The sequence below is a fragment of the Sapajus apella genome, unplaced genomic scaffold (assembly GCF_009761245.1).
Source record: "Sapajus apella isolate SASKATOON/1434 unplaced genomic scaffold, GSC_monkey_1.0 scaffold12, whole genome shotgun sequence".
NCBI lineage: Eukaryota > Metazoa > Chordata > Mammalia > Primates > Cebidae > Sapajus > Sapajus apella.
In genome coordinates, this window is record NW_022436952.1 from 20,380,221 (window position 1) to 20,403,959 (window position 23,739).

The window sequence follows — 23,739 nt, forward strand, 5'->3', positions numbered from 1 at the left end:
CAAAAGGTAAAACCACAGATAAGGGGGCTACTTTATCCTGTTTTGAAGTTTATAATTTTCCCTGTGTGCAGAAGTGATAAAAGGTATGTCTAAGTACTATTGGCAGGAACATCTACATGCTAGGATGGTGTTTCCTGGAGTTACCCTCAGTTGGGTGCTCTGGAAAGATACAGTAAAGAAAATGTCTAACATAGACTTAGTATATGACCCAGCAATTCCACTTCTAGGGATAATACCCCAAGAAAGCTGCCCACACACAAACTTGTACATGAATGTTCATGGAATCATAATTACTAACAATAGCCAAAAGGTAGAAAATACCCAAATACCCATAAAGGGATGAACAGATAAATTACATGTGGTATGTCTATACAATGAAATATTATTCAGCCACAAAAAGGAATGAAGTATTGACACATCCTGCAACATGGATAAATCTGAAAACATTATGCTAAGTGAAAGAAGCCAGACACAAGAGGCCACATATTATATTATTCCATTTGTATGAAATGCCTAGAATAGGCAAATCTGTGGTGCCAGAAAGTACATTAGTGGTTGCTTAGGGGCATGGTTGGGGAAAATAAGGAGTGACAACTAACGGGAAGAAGATTTCTTTTTTGAGGTAAGGGAAATGATCTAAAATTAGACACTAGTAATAGTTGCAAAACCATATGGACACACTAAAAACTATTAAACTGTACATGTTAAAAAAGTTCAAAGGTTTGTAAATTATAGCTTAATGAAGTTATTTTATAGAAAGAGCCCACAAAGTAGCTATATAAAAATAAAACAAATACAATGAAGAAGCTATGTGCAAATTTTAAAAAACAGCTCTGGCAAACCACACTAAAAATCTGCCAGGCCCTGACAAGAGGACCTGGAACACTCCAGGGCACATGTTTTCTCCTGGCCTCTTAGTTACAACAGGCTGTGGTCCTCACCCCATTTTGCTTGGATCCTAGTGGAGTGACCCATTTGGGATTTTCTGCTCACCTTCATCAGCCCAGTAGAAAGTCCAGCAGACTGACGTCCTAGCATGTAGTCACTTAGCTGTCACTGTGACAATTCCACCCACAGCCTCTCCTGGTCATGCCTTACCCTCCAAGAGGCCACACAGGTCTGGATCAGTATGTGGGGGCTAAGCTGAGAGCTTAGGCCAACCCATGGGCTGGGCAGTGGCCTAGGGCGATGGTCAGCAACACGCCATGAGTTGAACCTATCTTAGTCCCACTCCTGGGATTTTATTTGTAATCTACATACAATTTACTACTTTAGCCATTTTTAGGTATACAGTTCGGTGGCATTAAGTACATTCACAGTGTTAGGGAACTATCACCACCATCCGTTTCCAGAATGTTTTCATCTTCCCTAGCTAAACTTTGTCCACATTAAACAATAATCTTGGCCAGGCATGGTGGCTCACCCCGCACTTTGGGAGGCCAAGGCGGGTGGATCACCTGAGGTCAGGAGTTTGAGACCAGGCTGGCCAATGTGGTGAAACCCCATTTCTGCTAAAAAAAAAAAAAATACAAAAATTATCTGGGTATGGTGGTGCACAACTGTAGTCCCAGCTACTCAGGAGGCTGAGGCAGGAGAATCACTCAAACCCGGGAGGCGGAGGTTGCAGTGAGCTGAGATCACACCACTGGACTCCAGCCTGGGAGACAGAGTGAGTCTGTGTCAAGAAAAATGAAACAAAAACAATAATCTCCCACCCCTAAGCCCCTGGCAACCATCCCTAGCCCCTGGCAACCACTCCTAGCGCCTGGCAACCACCACCCCATTTCTTTTCTGTATGAGTTCAACCACTCCCAGTATGTCGTATAAGTGGAATCATATATCACATTTGTCCTTTGTGTTTTGCTTCTTTCATATAGCATAATGTCCTCAAAGTTCATCCATGGGATGACAAGAATGAGAATGGCATTCATTAAATGAACATACCACATTTCGTTTATCCATTTATCTGTAGATGGAAATCTGATTTTCCATCTTTTACCTACTGTGAATACTGCTGCTATGAATACGAGTGTGAGTCCCTGCTTTTGATTCTTGTGGGTACATGCCCAGAAGTGGAACTGCTAGATCCTACAGTAATTCTGTGTTTATTTGTTTGAGGAACTGCCCTCCCATCATTCTGGGGATTTTCAGCACAAAAACAGAAATAATCAGGCAGATGGCAGGAGGTGCTGATGCTGAAAATCTGCATCCTAAGAAGCTGGGAGGCAAGGTGGCAGGGCCGGGACAGGCGCTGGCAAGACAACGCAGTAAAGAAGCAGGGTGTGAAACAGCGGGAGCCGGGCGTGGAGAAGGATCTGCAGCACGCAGAGTTTTAAACAGAAGCGCAGACGGTGGCAAGAAAAGCGAGAGGCAGACATGGAACACGGGAATGGTGGCACGCTAGAAATACTCTCCCTCGCCTCTCCTTCCTGTGGACTTGCTCAAGGACACTTCTGCTTCCCCCACCTCCCACATAGGTCAGCTTCCCCCGGGTGTCCACAAACACCTGTCTTTTTTTTTTTTTCCCCTTTTTCTTTTCTTTCTTTCTTTTTTTTTTTAAAGACAGGGTTTCACCATGTTGGTCAGGCTGGTCTTGAACTCCCGACCTCAGGTGATCTGCCTGCCTTGGCCTCCAAAGTGCTTGGATTACAGGCGTGAGCCACCACACCCAGCCCATGAACACCTGTCTTTACCATAAATCCCCACTATCTTAAGATCGCTTGCATTAATCTTCGCTCCTTTAACGGAATGAGCCAATGGTTCACTTCTTTGAGTTCATTTCCTTAACTGCAAAATGGCAACAATTATCCCTGCCTTGCCTCACCAGGTGGTTTGGGGTTTAAAAGAGAAGTGTTAATAATACCTTGGACATCATAAGATGCTGTGCATGGTGATCACCATGACTTTTAGCCGGGAGCTGGAAGCCCAAGCCATGCGTCTGCAGTATCCACTTACCGGATGTTGTTGTGATTGGCCTTGGGCAACTTTTCACAAGCGTTCCATAGAGCCTGAAGCTTCTTGTCTTGCTCCTGGATACTGGGAAATTGATAGGAAAAGTCATTGGTTGAGCACGAATCAATAAAATCTCATTGGAAATCATATTAGCCAATCACTGTAATATTTGATACCAAAGAACCAACCATCGTAACTGACCGTATCAGCAAGCTAGTATTAAACAATTTGGTTATTATTATTTACCCCTCTGTGTTCGCCTTCTGTCTTGTCCTGTGCTATATAACAATGCTTCCTCTGCACACATCAGAGGCCCCAAGTGAAAATGTGACAGAGGCCAGAGACCCGCTCTGGTGTGGCAGGGTTATGGGGCTGCAGGAAGAACCAGGATACCAGTCAGGGAGCTCGGCTTCTGGGCTATTGTGAGCCTGTATTCTGCAGGACTCCAGCATGGAAATAGATCGTGTAAGTGGCTTGCAATGATGAGTCCTTTTCGAGTTTCAGGCTGTCCTGCACTGTCCTTGTTCAGCTCTTGCTTCCCTGCCCCCTTCTGCGACTCCCCGATGTACCATCCTATGGCAGACCTGTCTGTGTCCTGCTGAGTTGGCCTGAAGTGCAATGTCATGTTAAGGTTGGTGTCGACCTCTGGTGAAACTCAGCTTCATCAGAGGTTCACAGTTATCAACCCAATAGCCCTGGGAGCTTTGAATCACAGAACCCAAACCAAGTCAATCGAAATCTCCGAAAAAAAAGGTTCAAGCATTAGTATCTTTAAAAAGCTTCCCAGGCCATGCTGATGCATGCAGAGGGTTAGAAACCACTGCTCTAGGAAAAATTACTCGGTTTAGATGAGGTGACCACAAGTCCTACAAACATGTTATCCAGCAGAAACAGGCTCTTGGTTTTTCCTGGTTCAAAGACACTGACCTCTTTGAGTCACCTGGATCATTCCTATTTCTTAATGGAGACCCACATTTGCAAATGAGATGGGAACCGGAGTATCTCTGGATCGGTCCTGAAGCACTGAGCTATCCTGCCTTTATCTAACTTCGTATCACCAAGATCACTTATCTATCCAATGAATAAGAGTGACAGTTTCCATCAAAGGATATGTTCTCACTTGGCTTCATCCCTAGGACCACATTCTTGTCCTAGAGAGGCAAAAAGTGCTGTGGTGAAGTATAAAGGCCCTGACACTGTAATCCTTGGATTCACATTCCCACTCTACCATTTATTAGCCAGTAGGTAACCTGTAGTTAAATACCTGATCAACACCTCAAATTCCTCTTACGTAAAATGGGAGAAACAGCACACCCACTTCATAGGGTTCTTGTCAAAATTACATGAGTTAAAAACATATAATGAGCTTAAAACGATGTCAAGTCTCTAAGAAGCATTCAATAAGTGGCAACGCTTGTGATTATTAATATCATGAAACCCAGCACCCCCTTTTCACGAGATCAAAGAGGGTCCTATATTCAGCCAGTCTTTTACAATGCATAATCTCCATTCCACTTTGGAATCAAAATAGCATCACGCAACTTGGAGTTTGGCTTTTTCTGAATCTACACATTTGAGCCTGGTGTCCTTTCCAGGTCAGGTAGGTCTCTTCCAGGCCCAGTTCTTCAAAAAGTAGAAGGTGCAGCATCAGACACAGTGGAATCACTGTTGCTTCTGACAGGTGACGTTGCTCATTACAACAAAATCCCATGACTAGAAATCTCTAGAAATCATTTCCTTTCACAGGCCCCTAGCTAAGGTGGCTATTCGTCCTACTCCTGCTCTCAGAAAACATTCTTCTCCCTCCTTCATCTCCTTCCTGGACTATCTCTACCCTCATCTCCACCATCCTTGTGCTGGTACCAATTCTCCCACACCGGTGTTGTCTGGTTCCTCACTATGTAGGTCCATTAGCTCAGTAAAAGTATATTTCTCCAAACAATACTACTTACTTAAGACAGCTCTTACCAAGGCTCAAAAGAACACACAATGCCATCCTAATGCATGCATCACTGAGGAAATAAGCCAGGACTCAAAATAAATAAATACATAAACAAAAACCACATGTAGGACCCAGAGCACGTGTTAGAGCTAGTGGCTTTGCCTGCTGTGTGCAGCCATATTCTTCACAACACACTGCTACAGCCCTAGGCCTGGCTTTGGGCTGTGGCCTCTCCCTTGCGTACACCTGCAGGAGGGGAGACAGAGGCCACTGCCCACATGTCATGACATGTGACCTCCCTTTAAGTTGGTCATTACTTATTGTTAAAATATATTCAGCTATTACAGGTGAGGGTCAAGACCCTGTGCCCACGCCCTTGTCAGAAGGAATCACTGCTATCAGCCTATGTGAGCCCTTCCAGAACTTTCTTTTATGCACTTACACACAAATACAGGTCCTCTTAAAATTCTATTGTTTTAAGTGTGCTGAGTGATTATTTTCCTTTTTATAACAATAGAATGTTACAGGAGTCCTTGCTAACTTGCTTTCATATCTGTTCATGCTAGCGTGAATAACTCTACCTATTTTTTTGACACAGTTTCACTCTTGTTGCTCAGGCTGGAGTGCCAAAGGCATGATCTCGGCTCACCGCAACCTCCGCCTCACAAGTTCAAGAGACTCGCCTGCCTCAGTCTGCCGAGTAGCTGGGATTACTGGTGTGCACCACCATGCCCGACCAATTTTTGTATTTTTAGTAGAGATGGGGTTTCACCACGTTGGCCAGGTTGGTCTCAAGCTCTGGACCTCAGGTGATCCACCTGCCTTGGCCTCCCAAAGTGCAGGGATTACAGGCGTGAGCCACTGTGCCTGGCTCTACCTATTTTTTAATTGCTCCAGAGTGTGCCATGGTACAGACATCCACAGTTATTTAGTCGCTTCCAACCCCCTTCTCCAATGAACCTTTAGAAACTTCTAGGCTTCTGCTATCTCAGATAACGCCACCATCAATATCCTGGGACCTGCCTCCTTGGGCAAACATACAAGCACTCCTTCATGACAGAGATCAAGAAACGTGGTTGCAAGATCACAGGTCACATGCTTCTATAATTTTAGCACATAATTCCAAATAAACTGTAACTCACAGGACATTCCAAAACAAGGGGTACTCACTTGGAAGCCTGGATCCACTCGTCATAGAGTTCAAAGGTCATAAGAGGTTCTGGCAACTCTCGGAGGTAAGATTTCAAAGCTCCTAGGTATGAATAAATATTAGCCGTGAGCTGTTATGATGTGGCAGAGATAAGACCCACCAGCCAGCACTGCCCATGTGGGTTCCATTGGGGATGGGCCTACTGACCACCATGTCAACAGCAAATGATGGCTTCCTACGGAAATGGGTGTGAGGCTCTGACAGGGGACCTGGCCCCTCTTACTTCCCACCATTACCTCATCTTCCCTTGGCACACTGGGAGGCCTTCCTTCAAGGGGCCAGAGCAACCAGCCCTGGAACTGGACGCTGACTGGACACATCTGAAGTGCATCGGACAACCACTGGCTGGAGTGTCCTGGACTTGTAGCCACACAGCCTCCCACCCACCCCTTCCCCATGAGCCTCCGTGGCACACAGGAGCGCCGAGAGGCTGTGGGTCCCCACCTGCAATCGCATGGGGGTCTGCTGAGTACTCCTGCACATCCACCACGCAGCAGTCCAGAGCAGCTTTCAGCTTCTTCAGCTTTGAGGCAGAGGGGGCTACGCGGAAGAGTCCCTACCAACAGGACAGAGGGTCAGGGTGCAGCAACTCCAAGGTGCAATAGCGAGGCGCACAGACCGCACATCCGCCCCCTTCTCTTCTCCGAAACCTCTTAGATGCATTTTCCCAACACCATTTCCAAATCCCTCATGTATTCTGCAGCTTGCCGTCTGTTATAGCAGCCTTCCTGATACGCTCGTCAAACATGTTTATGCTTTCTCAGTGTCTCCCTCGTTGCACATAAGCAACTTCAGAGCAGGAACTAGCTTTACCCACTGTTGTGTCTCCACAGCCTCCTTGGGCAAACATACAGGGGTAGCTCATCACACTGGCTTAGTAACTATTTACCGGGTAAATGAAGCTTGGGCAGTTAGACATCTTATTCTTGTATATGTCAGACAGATACATCTTGGAGCAGAATTTGGCTAAGACCTGGTCAGTCTGGTAAGTTGAATGTGAGAAGATCTATAGGGTGTGTGCGTGCGTGCGTGTGTGTGTGTGTGTGTGTGTGTGTGTGTGTGTTGGGAGGCATCAGGGCTATACTTTTTGTTTTTGTTTAGTGGCATGATCTTGGCTCACTGCAGCCTCCATCTCCCGGGTTCAAGTGATTCTTGTGTCTCAGCCTCCCAAGTAGCTGTGGAGGCGCCTGCCACCACACCCAGCTCATTTTTTGTATTTTTGGTAGACATGTGGTTTCACCAGGTTGGCCAGGCTAGTCTTGAACTCCTGACCTCTCAGCCTCCTGAAGTGCCGGGATTACAGGCATGAGCCACAGTGCCCAGCCTGTAATTTTAGAATCAAATAGTCTATGCCTTCAGGGGAAGGGCAGGCTGAGTGGGGTGGTTTTTGAAATAGTTTCCTTCCATTCTTCTGCATTCCATTCTCAAGAGTTATTTTCAAATCACTGCCACTTCTTCCAAGTGAACCACTCTACCTCAGAAAGTGAAAGAGAGCTATGAAAAGAAGAAGAGGAGGAGATGGCTGTGTGGAGAAGGTGAATGCAGGTCAGGGTTGGAAAGAAACCTCCATGTCACAGGTAAGTTACACATGGGTTAAAGACCTATCGGTTTCCGTTTCACCTGAGCTCCTTGCCTTCTGTGATGCAACCCACAGGCTGATAAACAAGCAGACAGAATAGACCTTGCTCCTTTAATCTTTTATGGCCATATAGACTTCCAATTTCCTTTAGAAAAAGTGTTCCTACATTGGAATATTGAGCTTCTGCCTTGCGAGGATCACTAACTCCCTTCTCAACATAGGGTACAGCAGATAAACAGATGTGCAAAGCTCTTTAGGCATGTATGTGAGGAAGCTACATGAATGTGTTTGGACGAGTCTATCAGTAAGGCTGCCATGACAAAGACAGCAAGCCGCAGAATACAGGGAAGGAGTCACCCAGGTCTTCATAAAACCATGCGCTTGTCAGGCAAGAGAGGCCAATAGGATTTGGTGACAGACAAGGCCAAAGAGAAGGAAATAAGAGTTGTCAAAGACAAGCCTTTAGATGTTTGATTGCATAACTGAGACGCATAAAAACGATGAGGAGGAGGGGACTGTCATATTAGCTAAGGAGTCCAGTTTTAGGGGTGTTAGAGGAAAGTTCTCATGGAAATGTTGAAGGATAGCACTGAGCACGAGTGAAGCCCTTCCACTGGAGGAATCCTGAACAGAGACCCCTGGAGGTGGTGCTGAACAGAGAACCCTCAGAGGTCAGAGGGGACCATGGTGCTGAACAGAGAACCCTGATGCCCCTGTGGTCAGAGGCCAGAAGGGACCAGGGGGGCCAAGGGAGCTAGAAGTGTCGAGGATGGTTACGTGAATAACACCAGGCAGTGCTGTGGCCAAGGAGGCTGGCAGTTAAGTCATCGGATTTGGCAATCTGGGGGTCCCTGGGGACCACGGAGGGCAGTTTTAGCCCAGTGGCAGGGGTGAAGCAACACTGCAGGCAGATCTGTAGGTGGTGGAAAAGATGCAGGAGCTGCAAATGTTGAGAGCTATTTTAGGAACTCGGGTAGCTTAAAAAACAAAACCAAAGAGACTGGGAAGAAATATGAGGCTGCGGCTGGGTTGAAAAGACAGATTTTTTTTTTTTTTTTAAGGCTAGGGGAAATTTGAGCCTATTTGTTATTAAAGGTAAAGAGCTGACACAAAACAGGGAAAAATGCAAGTGAGAGAGTGAGGTCTGGTGAGAGATGGAATAGCCCAGAAAAAACAGAGCCGGGAGCCAGGAGATGTCTAAGGGGCTACTCTTCAAGAACCAGTTTATGTTGATTCGATATTTGATGGTACTAAGAAGTTACTGTCACTTTTTGGGTATAATGATACTTTTTTTTTTTTTTTTGAGACGGAGTCTCGCTCTATTACCCAGACTAGAGTGCAGTGGTGTGATCTCAGCTCACTGCAGCCTCTGCTTCCAGGGTTCAAGCCATTCTCCTGCCTCAGCCTCCTGAGTAGATGGGATTACAGGCATGCACCACCATGCCTGGCTAATTTTTGTATTTTTAGTAGAGACAGGATTTCACTCTGTTGGCCTGGCTGGTCTCGAATTCCTGACCTCAGGTGATCTGCACTCCTTGGCCTTCCAACTTGCTGGGATTATGGGTGTGAGCCGCCAAGCCCAGCCTATTATAGATTTTAACTATTTTTTTTTTTTTTGAGAGGGTCTCACTATGTTGCCCAGACTGGTCTTGAACTCCTGAGCTCAAGTGATCCTCCTGCCTCAGCCTCCCAAACTGCTGGGATTACAGGGTGTGAGCCACCGTGCTAGACAATAATTATATTTTAAAACATCCCCTATCTTACAGAGATACATACTGAAGTATTACAAATGAAATGGTATAATGTCTTGAATGTACTTCAGAATATCCAAGGCAGGGGCTAGGGGGCAGGAAATGGAGGTAGAAATTAAACAAGATTGATCATAAACTCAGTGGTAAGGCTCATTATTTTATGTGTTTATGGTTTTCCATAATTTTTAAAAAATGATAGGAAAAGAAAAGGTCCAGTTCATCTTCCTCCATGAAACTATCTCTCAGGGATGGTAGAGACCTTCTCAGTTTTAAACTGAGGCTGGGTGCAGTGGCTCACGCCTCTAATCCCAGCACTTTGGGAGGCCGAGGCGGGTGGATTACCTGAGGTCAAGAGCTCAAGATCAACCTGGCCAACATGGTGAAACCCCATATCTACTAAAAATACAAAAATTAGCCAGGGGTGGTGGCGGGTGCCTATAATCCCAGCTACTCGTGAAGCTGAGGCAGGAGAATCACTTGAACCCAGAAGGCAGAGGTTGCAGTGAGCCAAGATCATGTCACTGTACTCCAGTCTGCGGGACAGAGCAAGACCCTGTCTCCAAAACTAAAATAATAAAATAAAATAATTTTTTGATAACAAACATGCAAATGCCTGGCACATAAAATGTATTAAAAAGACACATTTCTTCCCATTCCTTTTGGAATATCCAGCATCTAGAACAGGTTGGCACACAGGAAGCATGCCACATACACCTGCATGTTCACTGCCTTCCTTCTCTTCCATAGCCCTTACTTTGGCCCATAAAACTTAGTGCTGCCTTAGAGACTTACACACTGTTTTGGATGAATGAGGCTTAATTGAAACACTAGACTCATCTCCTGCACTGAGTTTATAAGTCCCCCATCTCACTATTTCATACTTTGCTCATAAAACATGTACTGCATGCCCTAAATAAATACTGATTGGCTAATCAGATCAAAGGAAGATGGTGTACAGATGTTAAAACAGTCTATGGAAGAAACCAAAGATGAGCTGTATCTCCCAGGAAATGATTTTTGCAGCAATACGATAACACTTTTCAAGAACTTCTCGGGCCAGGTGCGGTGGCTTACACCTGTACTCTCAGCACTTTGGGAGGCTGGGGTGGGCAGATCACTTGAGGTCCGGAGTTCAAGACCAGTCTCGCCAACTGGTGAAATCTCATCTCTACTAAAAATACAAAAAGTAGCCAGGCATGGTGGCAGACACCTGTAATCCCAGCTACTGTGAGGCTGAGGCTGGAGAATCGCTTGAACCTGGGAGGTGGAGGTTGCAGTGAGCCGAGATCGGGCCACTGCATTCCAGCCTGGGTGACAAAGTGAGACTGTCTCAAGAAGAAAAAAACAATTTCTCGTAGACATTTTTTACATGTGCATCTTAAAAAGTGTTTTCTAATATATCTATCAATCATGTTTTCAGGATCTCTATAAAAGAGCTGTGATAGAAAAGTTAAAGAGGCTTAACTTTTAAAGTTACCTAAAATTAGGTAATTTATTAAGCAAGAGGAAGAGGGAGAAGAGGAGGAGAGGGAAGATGCAGAGGAGGAGGAGGAAAAAGTAGTAGTAATAGCAGCAGCAGAATGCCCAAATCATCCAAACACGTCCGACCTGAGGAAAGAATGGCTAGAATATGGCCATCCATTCCTCAATGGCCAGATCAGTCTCTCACAATCCTCCTCTCTTCTTGCCAAATGAAGGCTCATGGTAAAAGGCAGGGTTGATTTGTGTTCTGCAGAAGACGGGGCTGCACCACTGTTTCAGCCTGTTTGGATGCATGGGGGCTGGGTTGGAGATGGTACGGGAGGGACGGTCCTGTCGGCTCTGTCTCGTGGAAGGCGAGACCTGCCCAGGGCTGCGTGTGACCGTGCTCAGCCCTACCTCCTCCTGCATCCCACACTCAAGCAGCATGGTCACACACGCCTCGATGGGGAAGGCGATCTCCCGGCCGCTGATGGTGAGGTGCTCCTCCAGGGGCTTCCCGAAGGAAGGTTTCTCCACCCAGGCCTCTGAGGGGAGGAGTGAGAAAGAGTCAGTTAGCTATTTGCCAGGGGCACTCATGCTGGAATCTCGCTTTCCTTTGTCGTGCAGATTCTCTTAAGATTACCAAAGAGAGGGAGGCCCAATTGAGTCTCTACTCTGTGGTTTTAGGGATGACAGGACTGGAGAGGGGGGGATGGCCAGCCAACTCCATCCAGGGTCACTAGGGTTAATGTTATACAGGCACCCCTACGCACCCCCAAATCAAGGCACCAGCATGGAAGTAAGTCCTAGAGGCTCATCTACAGGTGATCCTGTTGGACAGAGTGGAAGGACAAATGACATACAAGGAATTCATCTCATCCGGAAAGGCAAGCAGGCTCCCCAGCCCTCCCTTCTCCAGGGAAGGCCTGCACTTACCCTGTTGTGCTTTGATCTGAGGCAACACAGCCTGCAATAGTGTCAGGGACTTCCTGTGGTATTCAGCTTGCACTTCTATTAGCTGAGAAGACACAAGGCAAGCATCGCCCTTAGCAAAGGGCAAGGACACAGGCTGCCATGGCATGCAAAGCACTTTGCAGGAAGGCGATTCCACATGGGGAAGGAAGTAGTCACCTGTACCCTCCTCTGATCTACCTAAAGTAATGAGCATGCTTCGTCTTTAGCCTCCATAACAACAAAGTCACTACAAGTGGAAATTTGGGAAGCAGGAGCACCATAAAGGAACAGCGGGAGCTCCCCAGAGCTGGAACCTGGCTTAGAGAACTTGACTTCATCACCACCCTGCCCCCTCTGGCACCCCCTCCTCGATGCAAAAGGCAACAAAGAAAGGGGCAACCGTAGCTAATAGAAATGGAAAACACATTTAGAAATTCATTTGCTGAGCCAGGTGTGATGGCTCATGCCTCTAATCCCAGCTACTCAGGAGGCTGAGGCTGGCCGATCACTTGAACCCAGGAGTTCAAGACCAGCTTGGGCAACATAGCAAGACCCCATCTTTTAAAATAAGAAAAAAATTGTTTAAACAACTATAAAAAATAATTTGTTTATGAGATATATACAGGTTAAATGTCATTAACTTGTATGTATCTTTTGTTTCTGCAAAGTTAGTTTAACATATAACTGAACAGAAAATTTGTGGCTTGATCTGCAATCCTTTTCAAACACCCTGGAAGTGAGATTGCTTTGGTGAGAGTGATGCAGTCCAAAGAACAAATTCCTTCCAAGTATTCTATTTTGACCATCTCATTAATTAAAAGTGGCCAAAATGGTAATAAGAGCGCATGAAACGCATGAATGATAGTTACGTCATTTGTTTACTGTATCCTCCTCTCCCTTCCCTAAAACTGGGCATGCATAAGGGGAAGAGAGGAAATTAATCTGTTTGAAGGCTTATTGTGGAGTTTGGATACTAATGTCCCTAAGTAAAATTAAAGTAAAACTAATACGACTTTATTTAAAAATCAGAATATTGAAATAAATGGTACTCAAATGACAATTAGGCTCTCTAGTAAAACTTGGAATGTCGACGAGGTCATTAGTAAAACTCTAATGTCTTAGAGTTTCTAAAATTAAACATTGCCTTCACGAATACATCCAACAGAATACACTTGAAAAGTTTCTACTACTTTAAAATAAACTTTCCAAGTTGGAAGTAATGTATATCAACTCCTTTTCCAGTAGGAGGGGCTTCTCTGCACTCTGAACCACTAATGAAATGTTGGAAAATTGCTCACAGCCCACAGGTGTTCCACCATACTTATCAAAGCATTTTAAACTTTTCAGACTTTCTTCCTTGTTTTTCTTCTCTTTACCCTCCGTCCTTATCATTCCTTTCCATCTCCGATTATAAATCAAGAGTTTTTAGGTCTTAGCATTTTATTCCTTTAAAGGCAGGTAAGCATAACTAATATTTTTTATTTGAACTTTGTAGTCTCTTGCAGTTTTTTGACTGGCTTTGCATTTATCCTGGTAAACGGCCTGTGTCTTAATTATCTGCATCAGTTTATCCAAGTTTAGATGATTCAGATCCTGTTTCTTACTGTCTAAATCACTTTGCTTGATGAGAGGCAGGCCAACAGGCCACATCGATCATCATTTACCTACCAGTCACTGTCTTTCATAAAAATCTAGATTAAAAAAACATATGTGCTTGGGGGAAGGAATTGCCTTCATGTTTTTCTCAGGCCCCTTGCAAGCACAGACCACAGTTTCTTAATGTCAGCCCTACTGACATTTTGGACTGGGTAATTCATTGGTGTGGGAGCTGTCTTGTGCACTGTAGGATATTTAGAAGCATCTCTGACCTCTACCCTCTAAATGCCAGTAGCACCTCTCCCCACAACTATGACAATCAAAAATGTCTCCAGATATTGCCAACTACCCATCAGGGGAGGGAGCAAATTACTCCTGGCTGAGAACCACTGGACTGAGTTGCAATAATCCCAAGGGATGGGAATGAGTTTTATTCTAAGGTTTTTGAAGAAATCCATATCAGGAGCAATGGCAGGATTTATTCACTAGTAAAATGGTCAAAGCTCCCACCTTTTTCTAGGGAGTCCCTTCAACCAAGGGACTCCTTAGTTCCATGCCCACATTCCCTTCTCCTGTGAACAGCCTTTAAAGCAATCTCGCCTTTCTGGGCACTTACCGTTTGGAAGTAGTTTGCATAGTCAATTTCTTTGGCCACAAAACTGTACATGTCAGCTGAAAGCTGGTCCTGTGCAAGGTAAAATACACAAGCAAGGTAAAACATAAACCAATGGCAAGTGGCTAGTGCAAAAGTCAGCATATCATAGGAGAAAGAGCCTTAAACACTGCTTAATCTCATTTTTAATAGTACTTGATATGTTGCAAACTTCCCAAAAGCATTTCCATATTTGTCAACCACAGCTCTGAAGAAGTTGTAAGTTTGAAAAGAACACCTGTGTCAGCCATTTCCCCAGAGATTCTGACATTTGGACCACAGCTAGAGTTAAAGGCAGAGCTGGTGTAGAGGAGTGACGTACGAATTAATTCCATCCATCTCTACAGCTTGTGCCGCCATTCTGAAGCAAGCTCCTAGTACACATTCTGCTAGTGCTCTTTTGATGCTACCATTTCTTCTCTCTGATCATTCCACTGCTCTGCTTCCTTTCATTCTCAATACTGACTCAATACTGATTGGTTAATCACAAGCATATGGGAAAGAGACGGAAATATACCAGTTTGGAGGAAGCTTGGATAAGAGGTGCACAGGGAAAGGACTGGTGACTCAAAACTTGGCAAAATCTGGACTCATGCAGTATTGCACACAAATCTAATGGTGTTATTAATCCTTCACTATTCAGTTGGCCATGAGATTGGGTGATCCAATGCTGCACTGAAATCTGGAATGCTTTGTCCTCCAAGGTTTTCAGTTCTATGGAATCACCCATAGTATGGCATAATAGAAGTACATTTTGAGCAGAATGTTGACTCTGTCATTAACCATATTTTTGAGCATGTCATTTGTCTGAACTTGCTTGCTCAAGTCATGTGATCTCTAAGATTCCTCTCTGTGCAGCTGCTCTAGGCTGGAGATCCTTAGAAGAGGCAGTTAGTTGAGGAGAGAAAAGTCTACATATTGAGGTAGGGGCAAACACGGCAACAGCACAAGAAAGCTGACCTAGATGCTGAATTAATGAAAACAGATAACTATACACTTCAGGAAGAGCCTGTTTCATGAAACCTCAAGCAATCTGCACCAACCCCATAACCCTCAGTCTCTCTAGCTGCTAATTAAGCTATTCTCAGTAAGAACACTGGGATGTACACGAGCAATCTGTTTCCTTTTTAGTATCTGTGACAGGCAAGCAATTGCTGAGAATGTCATTTAAGAGTTCTTGTACACAAGGCAACAGAACCAAGTCACAGAGTTAAAACAGGAAATGTGTTCTCTAGAGAGCTTGAAGTACAAATTAGACAATGCTATGCTTGGTCCAGTTTCACAGAAAAAAGAAAGAATAAAAGAAATTAACATTCGTTGGGTCTAGACGCCAGGCACAATGTTACAAAAAATTCTCCTCTAACTCTCTTAGGTTAAGTATTGAATTTCCAATTTCAAAGCCATAGATAGCAAGAGATCAAGGATCTTATCTGTCAGTCACTCGCTATCTCAAAGCGCTTAGCATAGTAGGGGCTCCACAACTATTTGCTGAATGAACAGATGAAAAAAAAAATCAAGGCTAATGGATGGTAAATTTCCCAAAGAATAACAAAATGGGCTCAAAGATCACCTTGGCTCCATTTCACCAGAGGTCCCTTAAATGAATGCTTTTGTAGGCTGCCAAGTTGGGAATCAACCTTATCTGTCTTCCCTGAAGCAGCTTTGCTCAGGAGACATCCAACACCAGCCAGACGGCTGGAGGATGATATTGCAAGTCAGAGAAAAACAAAAGCGTTAAGTGATACAAATGGCTGAGCAGACAGAGGAAAGGAAGGGAGGCCCTGAAGGACTAAACGTTGCTTCAAATACACCTTCAACATCTCTGCATCTGTGCTTCTCTAACAGATGACGCTACCAAAATCTGTATGCGCCCTCAGAAAGAAGAAAAGATTTTTAAAGATATGGTTGGATTACTGTGCTATTAAGCTAACAATATGGGTTCCAAAAAAAACCACACACACAAAGGACACAAACTCATCATTTTTTATGGCTGCATAGTATTCCATGGTGTAGGGACATGGATGAACCTGGAAACCATCATTCTCAGCAAACTGACACAAGAACAGAAAATCAAACACCGCATGTTCTCACTCATAGGTGGGTGTTGAACAATGAGAACACATGGACACAGGGAGGGGAGTATCACACACTGGAGTCTGTCGGTGGGGGAATAGGGGAGAGACAGTGGGGGACGGGGAGTTGGGGAGGGATAACATGGGGAGAAATGCCAGATATAGTAGATGGGGAGGAAGGCAGCGAACCACACTGCCATGTGTGAACCTATGCAACAATCTTACATGTTCTTCACATGTACCCCAAAACCTAGAGTGCAATTAAAAAAAAAAACATACACACATACACTCTTCAAAGTAAGAAGGAAACTATAAATCAAATTCTCATTTATCTAAATCATTAGCAAATTTTCTTTATAAAGGTAAAAAGCCCTTTCAACATTAATCACCAGAGTTTAATGCATTTTGAAAAATCATGTTTTCTCATTTTGCAACTAATCCACATTCAGAAAAATAAAAAAAGTAACCAAATTAACCTGTAATCCCACTAGGCAACTATTTTTTTTAATATATAGCTAACCAAATGTCCCAGAATTGTTCATGAATAGAGCAGATTGTGTCTATGGTATGAAAATGTTGTATTTATCAGATGAAACTTCATTGTATTTGGATTTTCTTCATGCTGGAATGTCTGAAATAGTTCCTAAGTTTTAATCATGTGACTGTGTAATGTGTTTTGAAAGCTAGTAATTCAAAGCTCCAGTAATTCTTCCACATTAACTTTTGAAATACTTTTTCATTCTTTGAAAAATTTCTTACAATTATATCTACTTACTACAGTACTAATCAAACAAATTCTGGGAAATTTAAAATGTTTATAATAGTAACTCTTCTCATCTAGAAACAACTCTCAATTTTATATATGTTCTTGTCATTATATTGTCAAATAGTGTCTTCTTGTCAAATTGTGTAAGTAATATTTTACAGTTCATGAGTTTGTGGTAGAACAGTTCATGATTTTACAGTAGAATTTTTTTTTCTGTCACCCAGGCTGTAGTACAATGGTACAATCTCAGCTCACTACATCCTCCGCCTCCTGGGTTCAAGTGATTCTCCTGCCTCAGCCTCCTGAGTAGCTGGGACCACAGGCATGTGCCACCATGCCTGGCTAACTTTTACACTTTTAGTAGAGATGGGGTTTCACCATGTTGATCAGGCCTAGTCTTAAACTCCTGACCTCAGGGATCTGCCCATCTTAGCCTCCCAAAGTGCTGGAATTATAGGCGTGAGCCACCATGCCCGAACAATGGTAGTATTTTAAATATTCTGTTGTTTAAAAAAAAACCTCTAAGATATTTATAAACACTGGTTTTTAAAATAATTTTTCTTGATGAAAAGCACACCTTGATTTTTACTGTTGATTTCCAGCTTCTGGTCCAGCACGTAGGGGGCTTTGAAGTCAGTCCTAACAGGTAAAAAGCTGAACAAACTAAAACTCAACAACTCTTAAATTTGTCAGAGAAGTGAGTTCACAGAGCAAACTGCTGCCCTGAAAACTGGAGACACAGGCAGGCAAACACAAAAATCACAACTCACTGAAGCAGCAAACTATCAGCAGAAACCTCTGCAGAAATCAGTACTGGGGTGGGAAAACCAGCACTGTAATTGACAAATTGCTAGAGGCCCAATGTGGACAAATCTGGAAAGTTAAATCCTCCAGGGGCACCCAGTCATGAGGGGGCCCACTTTTACCTCCAGGAGCTCTAAGAGCATGTTCTCACAGATAATTTCAAAGAAAAATTCTCTCCTGCTTTCAGCTGCAGGAGGAAAAAGTAGCCATTTTGAAATTTGCGGTAGTACTCCATTCTTAACAAGGTCTGCCCTAAAGAGAAAGTATTTTAACAAAGCCTAAACTATTGGGCTTTTGAAATTGCCTAACCTACCTGGAGGAAGGGAAATACTGAATTCCAACTTCCTCTAGCCACTCTGTCCCACCTAAGAAAGGAATAACAATAAAAACAACAACAAAATAAGAGGCACTAGTGAAATTCACAGCTCTAAGGCACAGGCTCACCAAAAGAAAGGGGCCTATCATAGTACTATGAATGCTTCCCCGAACCACAACTTACCACATCACCAAAGAACTGTTTACCACTGTTTCTTTTATAACACATCATATCCACCTTTCAACAAAAAAATTACAAACACAGTAAAAGGCAAAAAACAAATTAAAGAAACTGAACAAGGATCAGAACCATAATTGAAATAGCCAAAATCCAAAACACTGACAACACTAAATGCGGGCACAGATGTGGAGCAACGGGACCTCTCATTTACTACTGGTGGGAATGCAAAGAGTATAGTCACTTTGGAAGGCAGTATGACAGTTTCTTACAAAGCTAAACATACTCTCACCATATGATCCAGCAATTATGCTCTTTGGCATTTGCCCAAATGAATGGAAAACGTATGTCCCACAAAAGCTTGCATGTGGATGTTTACAGCATCTTTGTTCATAATTGCCCAAACTTGGCAACCACAAAAATGTCCTTCCGTAGGCGAATAGATAAACTGTGGTACATCCAGACAATGAAATATTATTCAGTGCTAAAAAGAAATGAGCTGTTAAGCCATGAAAAGACTTGAAGGAAACTTAAATGCATATTACTACATGAAAGAAGCCAGTCTGAAAAGGCTATATACTGTAGGATTCCAGCTATAAGACTTTTGGGAAAAGGCAAAACCATGGAAACAAAAAGATCAGTGGTTGTCAAGGGTTAGCAGGGAGGAATGAATAGGAGGAGCAGAGGACTTGCAATGAAATTATTCTCCAGGATGCTATAATGGTAGATACATTTGCATACATTTGTCAAAGCCCCTAGAATATATAACACTAGAAGTGAATCCCTAAGTAGACTATGAACTATGGAAGACAACGATGTGCCAATACAGGTTTATCAGTTGTAACAACTCTACCACTATGTGTGTGATGTTGACAATGAGGGAGGTTGTGTATGTTTGCAGGGGGATGGGATAACACGGGAGACCTCTTTATATTCCACTTAATTTCGCTGCAAAATTGAAAGTGCCCCCCAAAAAATCAAAGTTTACTAATTTAAGAACGTTTGTTTAAAAATCATTTCAAAGGTAAAAAAAAAAGAAAAAATTTCTGTTTTTCAGAATCACAGATTTGAGAAAGAGATGTTTCATGCAGGTCAATTTTATTGTTCTATGCTCCTCTGATTTGTTTTGTTTGTTTTTCAGGATCTCCTATTATCTGTACATTGGTTTTCCATTATCTTCAACATCTGCCATCTTTTCTTTCATTCTTTTTGGCTCTCACCTTAATATTCTAGAAGAAATTCTCAAATTTTTCTCTACATCATTGGCTCAGCTTTCTGCAGTGTCAATTCTGTTGTTTATTAAAATGGATTCCATACCTGCATTATTTTTCTACTTAAAAAACATTTCTTAGTCTCATTCAGTTCCCTTTCCACTTTATTTGACACTTTTATCTCGCCTTTATTTATTGCTGCCTAAAATCCATATTCCCTTGATTTTCATTTTTTTGAGACAGAGTCTCACTCTGTCACGCTGGCTGGAGTGCAATGTTGCAATCTCAGCTCACTGAAACCTCTGTCTCCCAGGTTCAAGTGATTCTCCTTCCTTGGTCTCTCAAGTAGCTGGGATTATAGGCGTGAGCCACCACACCCGGCTAATTTGTATTTTTAGTAGAGACGGGGATTCATCATGTTGGCCAGGCTGGTCTCGGACTCCTGACCTCAAGTGATCCACCCACCTCAGCCTGCCAAAGTGCTAGGATTACAGGCATGAGCCACCGCACCCGGCCCATATGCCTTTTAATTGTATTTGAGGCACCAAGATATGCTGTCTGAAATTTACTGCTATCAAAAGTAAATATTTTCTAAAAGTGTTCTATTTTTGAGTATTTTATTATTATCTTCTAACATAGAAAAACAATCTATTCAGGGTTGTTTTTTGACCTTAAAATGGTAAGCATCTCTTTCCTGCCCCTCATGCCCATTTATTATTATCTTCTAACATAGAAAAACAATCTATTCACGGTTATTTTTTGACCTTAAAATGGTAAGCATCTCTTTCCTGCCCCTCATGCCCACTCTGATAGAATCTTCTCAGAACCTAAAGTCTGTCTGATATAAACTTAGTGACTCAGAACCTGTGGGGCTGCTGCCATAGAGGACACCTGAAGTCAACTTTAAAAATCATAATATATTTTGTTCTGCCAGCCAAGGTTGACTTAAAAAAGTAATAAAAATCATTTGAATTTGTTGAAGCTAACAGACCAGGGGGCATCTTTGTATATGATGTCTTCTGTTCTCCATGTTAGGTAAATGATCTGGCTGTAACCAGACTCCTCGTGGTACAAGTGCCTGACATGCCAAGGAAAGTCCCAGCCATGTTTCAGAAAAATCTACACCAGTGGAAGCTCTGTCACCAGCTGGCTTCCCACTGATTGTGGCCACGCTTGCTCATGGCTCTGCTGGGCTGGATGTTTTTGGCAGAAGGGATTCCAAGTAATGTAAGTGCTTCTCAACAATTCCACAGCCTTCCAAATTAGAGAATAGTCATGGGTTCTTCCAGGATCTAATTTGCTTCCCATGACATGGCACTAATTTTGTAATAAGGAGCTGTAGATTCAGGTCAATGTTGTCTTTTAGTCTAACAATATATGTGCTCTTCAGATTATGAGGGGGACAAAATGAGCTAGACATCTGTCTTGCTGTTGTCGTCTTTCCCAGGTTCAAGTATGATTTTCAAAAAGCAAAGATTATACATTGAAGAAGAATAAAATGGAAAGGAAGAGAGACAAGTTAAAAGAGAGAGAGGACAAGGCTAAATGAAAAAAACAGAGACGTGAGTGAAGCGAGGATAAGAATTTATGTGGTGAGATATGGGGAGATAAAAGCAGGAAAAATGATGGGAAGTGTCACCTTACAGTGAAAATCCTAAGACTGTGGCCAGTCTCCCATACAAAGCAAAACAAAGCTGATACTGTTATCATCAAGTGCATTAGGTTTCTAGTCACTGTCTTCTCTACTGTTACATCGTTGTTCACAGGTCCTTCTTCATTTTCTCTCCTCTTAATGAAAAAGTACCAACTACTTACACTTCCTTGGATGTACTGATTCCAGGGTCTTTTATAGAGTCTTGGGAAGAAAAGAGAAAGCAGGTACCCCTTGTGAAGAGTTGGGCTTGTCTCGTCTTGAATTAGGAAGGGAAGGCAGGGGTTGGATGGGCTCCTGAAAGAACACAGGCAGGCAGTGCTGTACCTGCAAGCTTGCCTGAGGTCTCAGTGGGTTTTGTCTTATGGAACCCACCTTGACTTGGTTTTTCTGGTAGGCTAAATCTCTCTGGGTCCCAAGGATCTGTGGAGCTCTGCTTGGTCCTCAGAAAAGAGGAATCAGATTGCTACTTTGTCAACTTTCAGCCTACAAACTTGCACTTGGCTGCTTTGCCACAATATAGGAGATCCTAAACACTTGCCTGCTGAAGAAATACTAAACCATGAAGAGATCAGGGAAAATAACCCATTCAAGGAAACCCAGCAAGGGGAGGGAGGAAGACCAAGGCAGATATTTAAAACAGTCGGCAACCAACAAAGTAAACATAAAAGAATAATCAGAAGAGAACTTTAACAAAACCAGCACTGAATACTCTCAAGGACATCAGCTGAGCACACAAATGAGACTCCCTAGAGCACAATGTAGGTTTCATGAACTGGATGTGATCATTTCAAAGTTCATATAATAAAACAGATGTCAAAGACTAGCCAAGATAACTACAAAAATAGAGTAAGGGTTACCTTACCAAAGAGTATATTTGATATGAAATTATTAGAATAAAAATTTTATACTACTGTCTCAGGAGTAGGCAAACATTAATGGAACACAGAATCCAGAAATAAATTTGAGTAATTAGATAGTGAAATTTCACTTCAGGGGATGTGGCTTATTTAACAAATGGTGCGGGCATAACTGACTATGCATCTGAAAAAAAAAAAAAAAGAAAGAAACCCCTACCTCACATCATAGACAAAAAATAAATTTCAGATGTATTAAAGTATATAAAATGCATGTATAAAATGAATTTAAAACATAAACATAAAATTAAAGACGAAAAATCATTTAACTTTTGCATAGAAGATGACCAAAAGGCTACCCAGGATCTTTTCCCATGCAAAGGAAATACATGATTAAATTTTTAATGGCAGATGTCAACAAAAAGTCAAAAGACAAATGGCAGACTGGAAAAGGTATCTGCAGCACAGCAGGGAGAAAAAAAATTTTAAAGTGCTGCTATATAGAAAATTTTTATAAATTGGTATTTTAGAAAAACAATAGAAATACTGATCCAGTTGCCAATGCAAATAGGCAATTCACTAAACTATGAATGGGTGAATTGTATAAATACATGAAGAATGTCCAATAAATACATGACGATACACTCATTACCACTTATATTTAGATAAATTAAGATTATAATAGCTGGGAGGTAGTTTTTCTTCCCTCACCAGATTGGCAAAAACTGAAAATAGGAGAAACATATATTACAAGATGAAGAAAAATGTGCAATTTTACATGTTGCTGGTGGAAATGTAAAATGCAATTTCCTTTCAGAGAAGTAAACTGTCAATAGCTGTGAAAATTTTAAAAAATGTATGCATAGACTGTGACCTAAAAATGTCACTTCTTGGAATCTATCATTTAGAAAAAAAATTACAAGGGCATAAGGATATACATATAAGTATATATTTATTGTATCATTGTTGGGAAGGCCAAAAAAATAAAACCAGTTTGAACAAACACACCAGTTTGAACATCCATCAATAAGAAAATGGCTAAATAAATCATGATATGTGTGTGTATGTGTATATATGTATCCCTACTATGGAATATTATATAATTTATAAAAAAGACTTAAGCTAGAACTGTAGCTACTAACCTAGAGAGATGTTCAGGATGTGGTGTTAGAGAGATGTTCAGGATGTGACATTAACTAAGAAAAGTAAATGGTAGATTGATACAAACAATATGACTTTTTTATTAAAAACAAACATATAGGCTGGGCACGGTAGCTCACACTTGTAATCCCAGAACTTTGGGAGGCTGAGGCAAGCGCCATCACCTGAGGTCAGGAGTTTGTGACCAGCCTGGCCAACAGGCGAAACTCTGTCTCTACTAAAAATACAAAAATTAGCCAGGAGTGGTGGCGTGCACCTGTAATCCCAGCTACTCAGGAGGCTAAGGTATGAGAATGGCTTGAACCCGGGAGGCAGAGGTTGCAGTGAGCAGAGGTTGCATCACTGTACTCCAGCCAGGGTGACAGAATGAGACTCTGTCTCAAAACAAAACAAAACAAAACAAAACAAACAAAACAAACCAACAAACATATAAATAATTAGAAAAATGCTACATTTGACTGTGTATGATTATGAAGGAAAGTCTGGAGTATGATATAACAGATTCCATCTAGCACTGGCTTCCTTAACATTATAACTGTTATGGATGCTTGGTACCTAACAAACTGCATTGTCAAAACTAAATCTTTTTTTTTTTTTTTTTTTAAAGAGTCTTGCCGTGTTGCCAAG

General features: G+C 42.4%; 1 protein-coding gene across 6 annotated transcripts in view; it reads right to left on the reverse strand.

Moving 5' to 3' along the window:
• Window positions 1–23,739, reverse strand: part of ARHGAP44 (Rho GTPase activating protein 44) — a 206,590-nt gene that overhangs the window by 36,653 nt on the left and 146,198 nt on the right. For all 6 annotated transcript variants that reach the window (XM_032280236.1, XM_032280234.1, XM_032280231.1 and 3 more), the window contains 6 exons: window positions 14,062–14,130; window positions 11,832–11,913; window positions 11,313–11,440; window positions 6,549–6,660; window positions 6,065–6,146; window positions 2,956–3,036 (listed from right to left, as the gene is read on the reverse strand). In XM_032280236.1, the coding sequence (XP_032136127.1) occupies window positions 2,956–3,036; window positions 6,065–6,146; window positions 6,549–6,660; window positions 11,313–11,440; window positions 11,832–11,913; window positions 14,062–14,112 (536 nt within the window). In that variant the 5' untranslated portion in view covers window positions 14,113–14,130. The remainder of the gene's footprint in view (window positions 1–2,955; window positions 3,037–6,064; window positions 6,147–6,548; window positions 6,661–11,312; window positions 11,441–11,831; window positions 11,914–14,061; window positions 14,131–23,739) is intronic.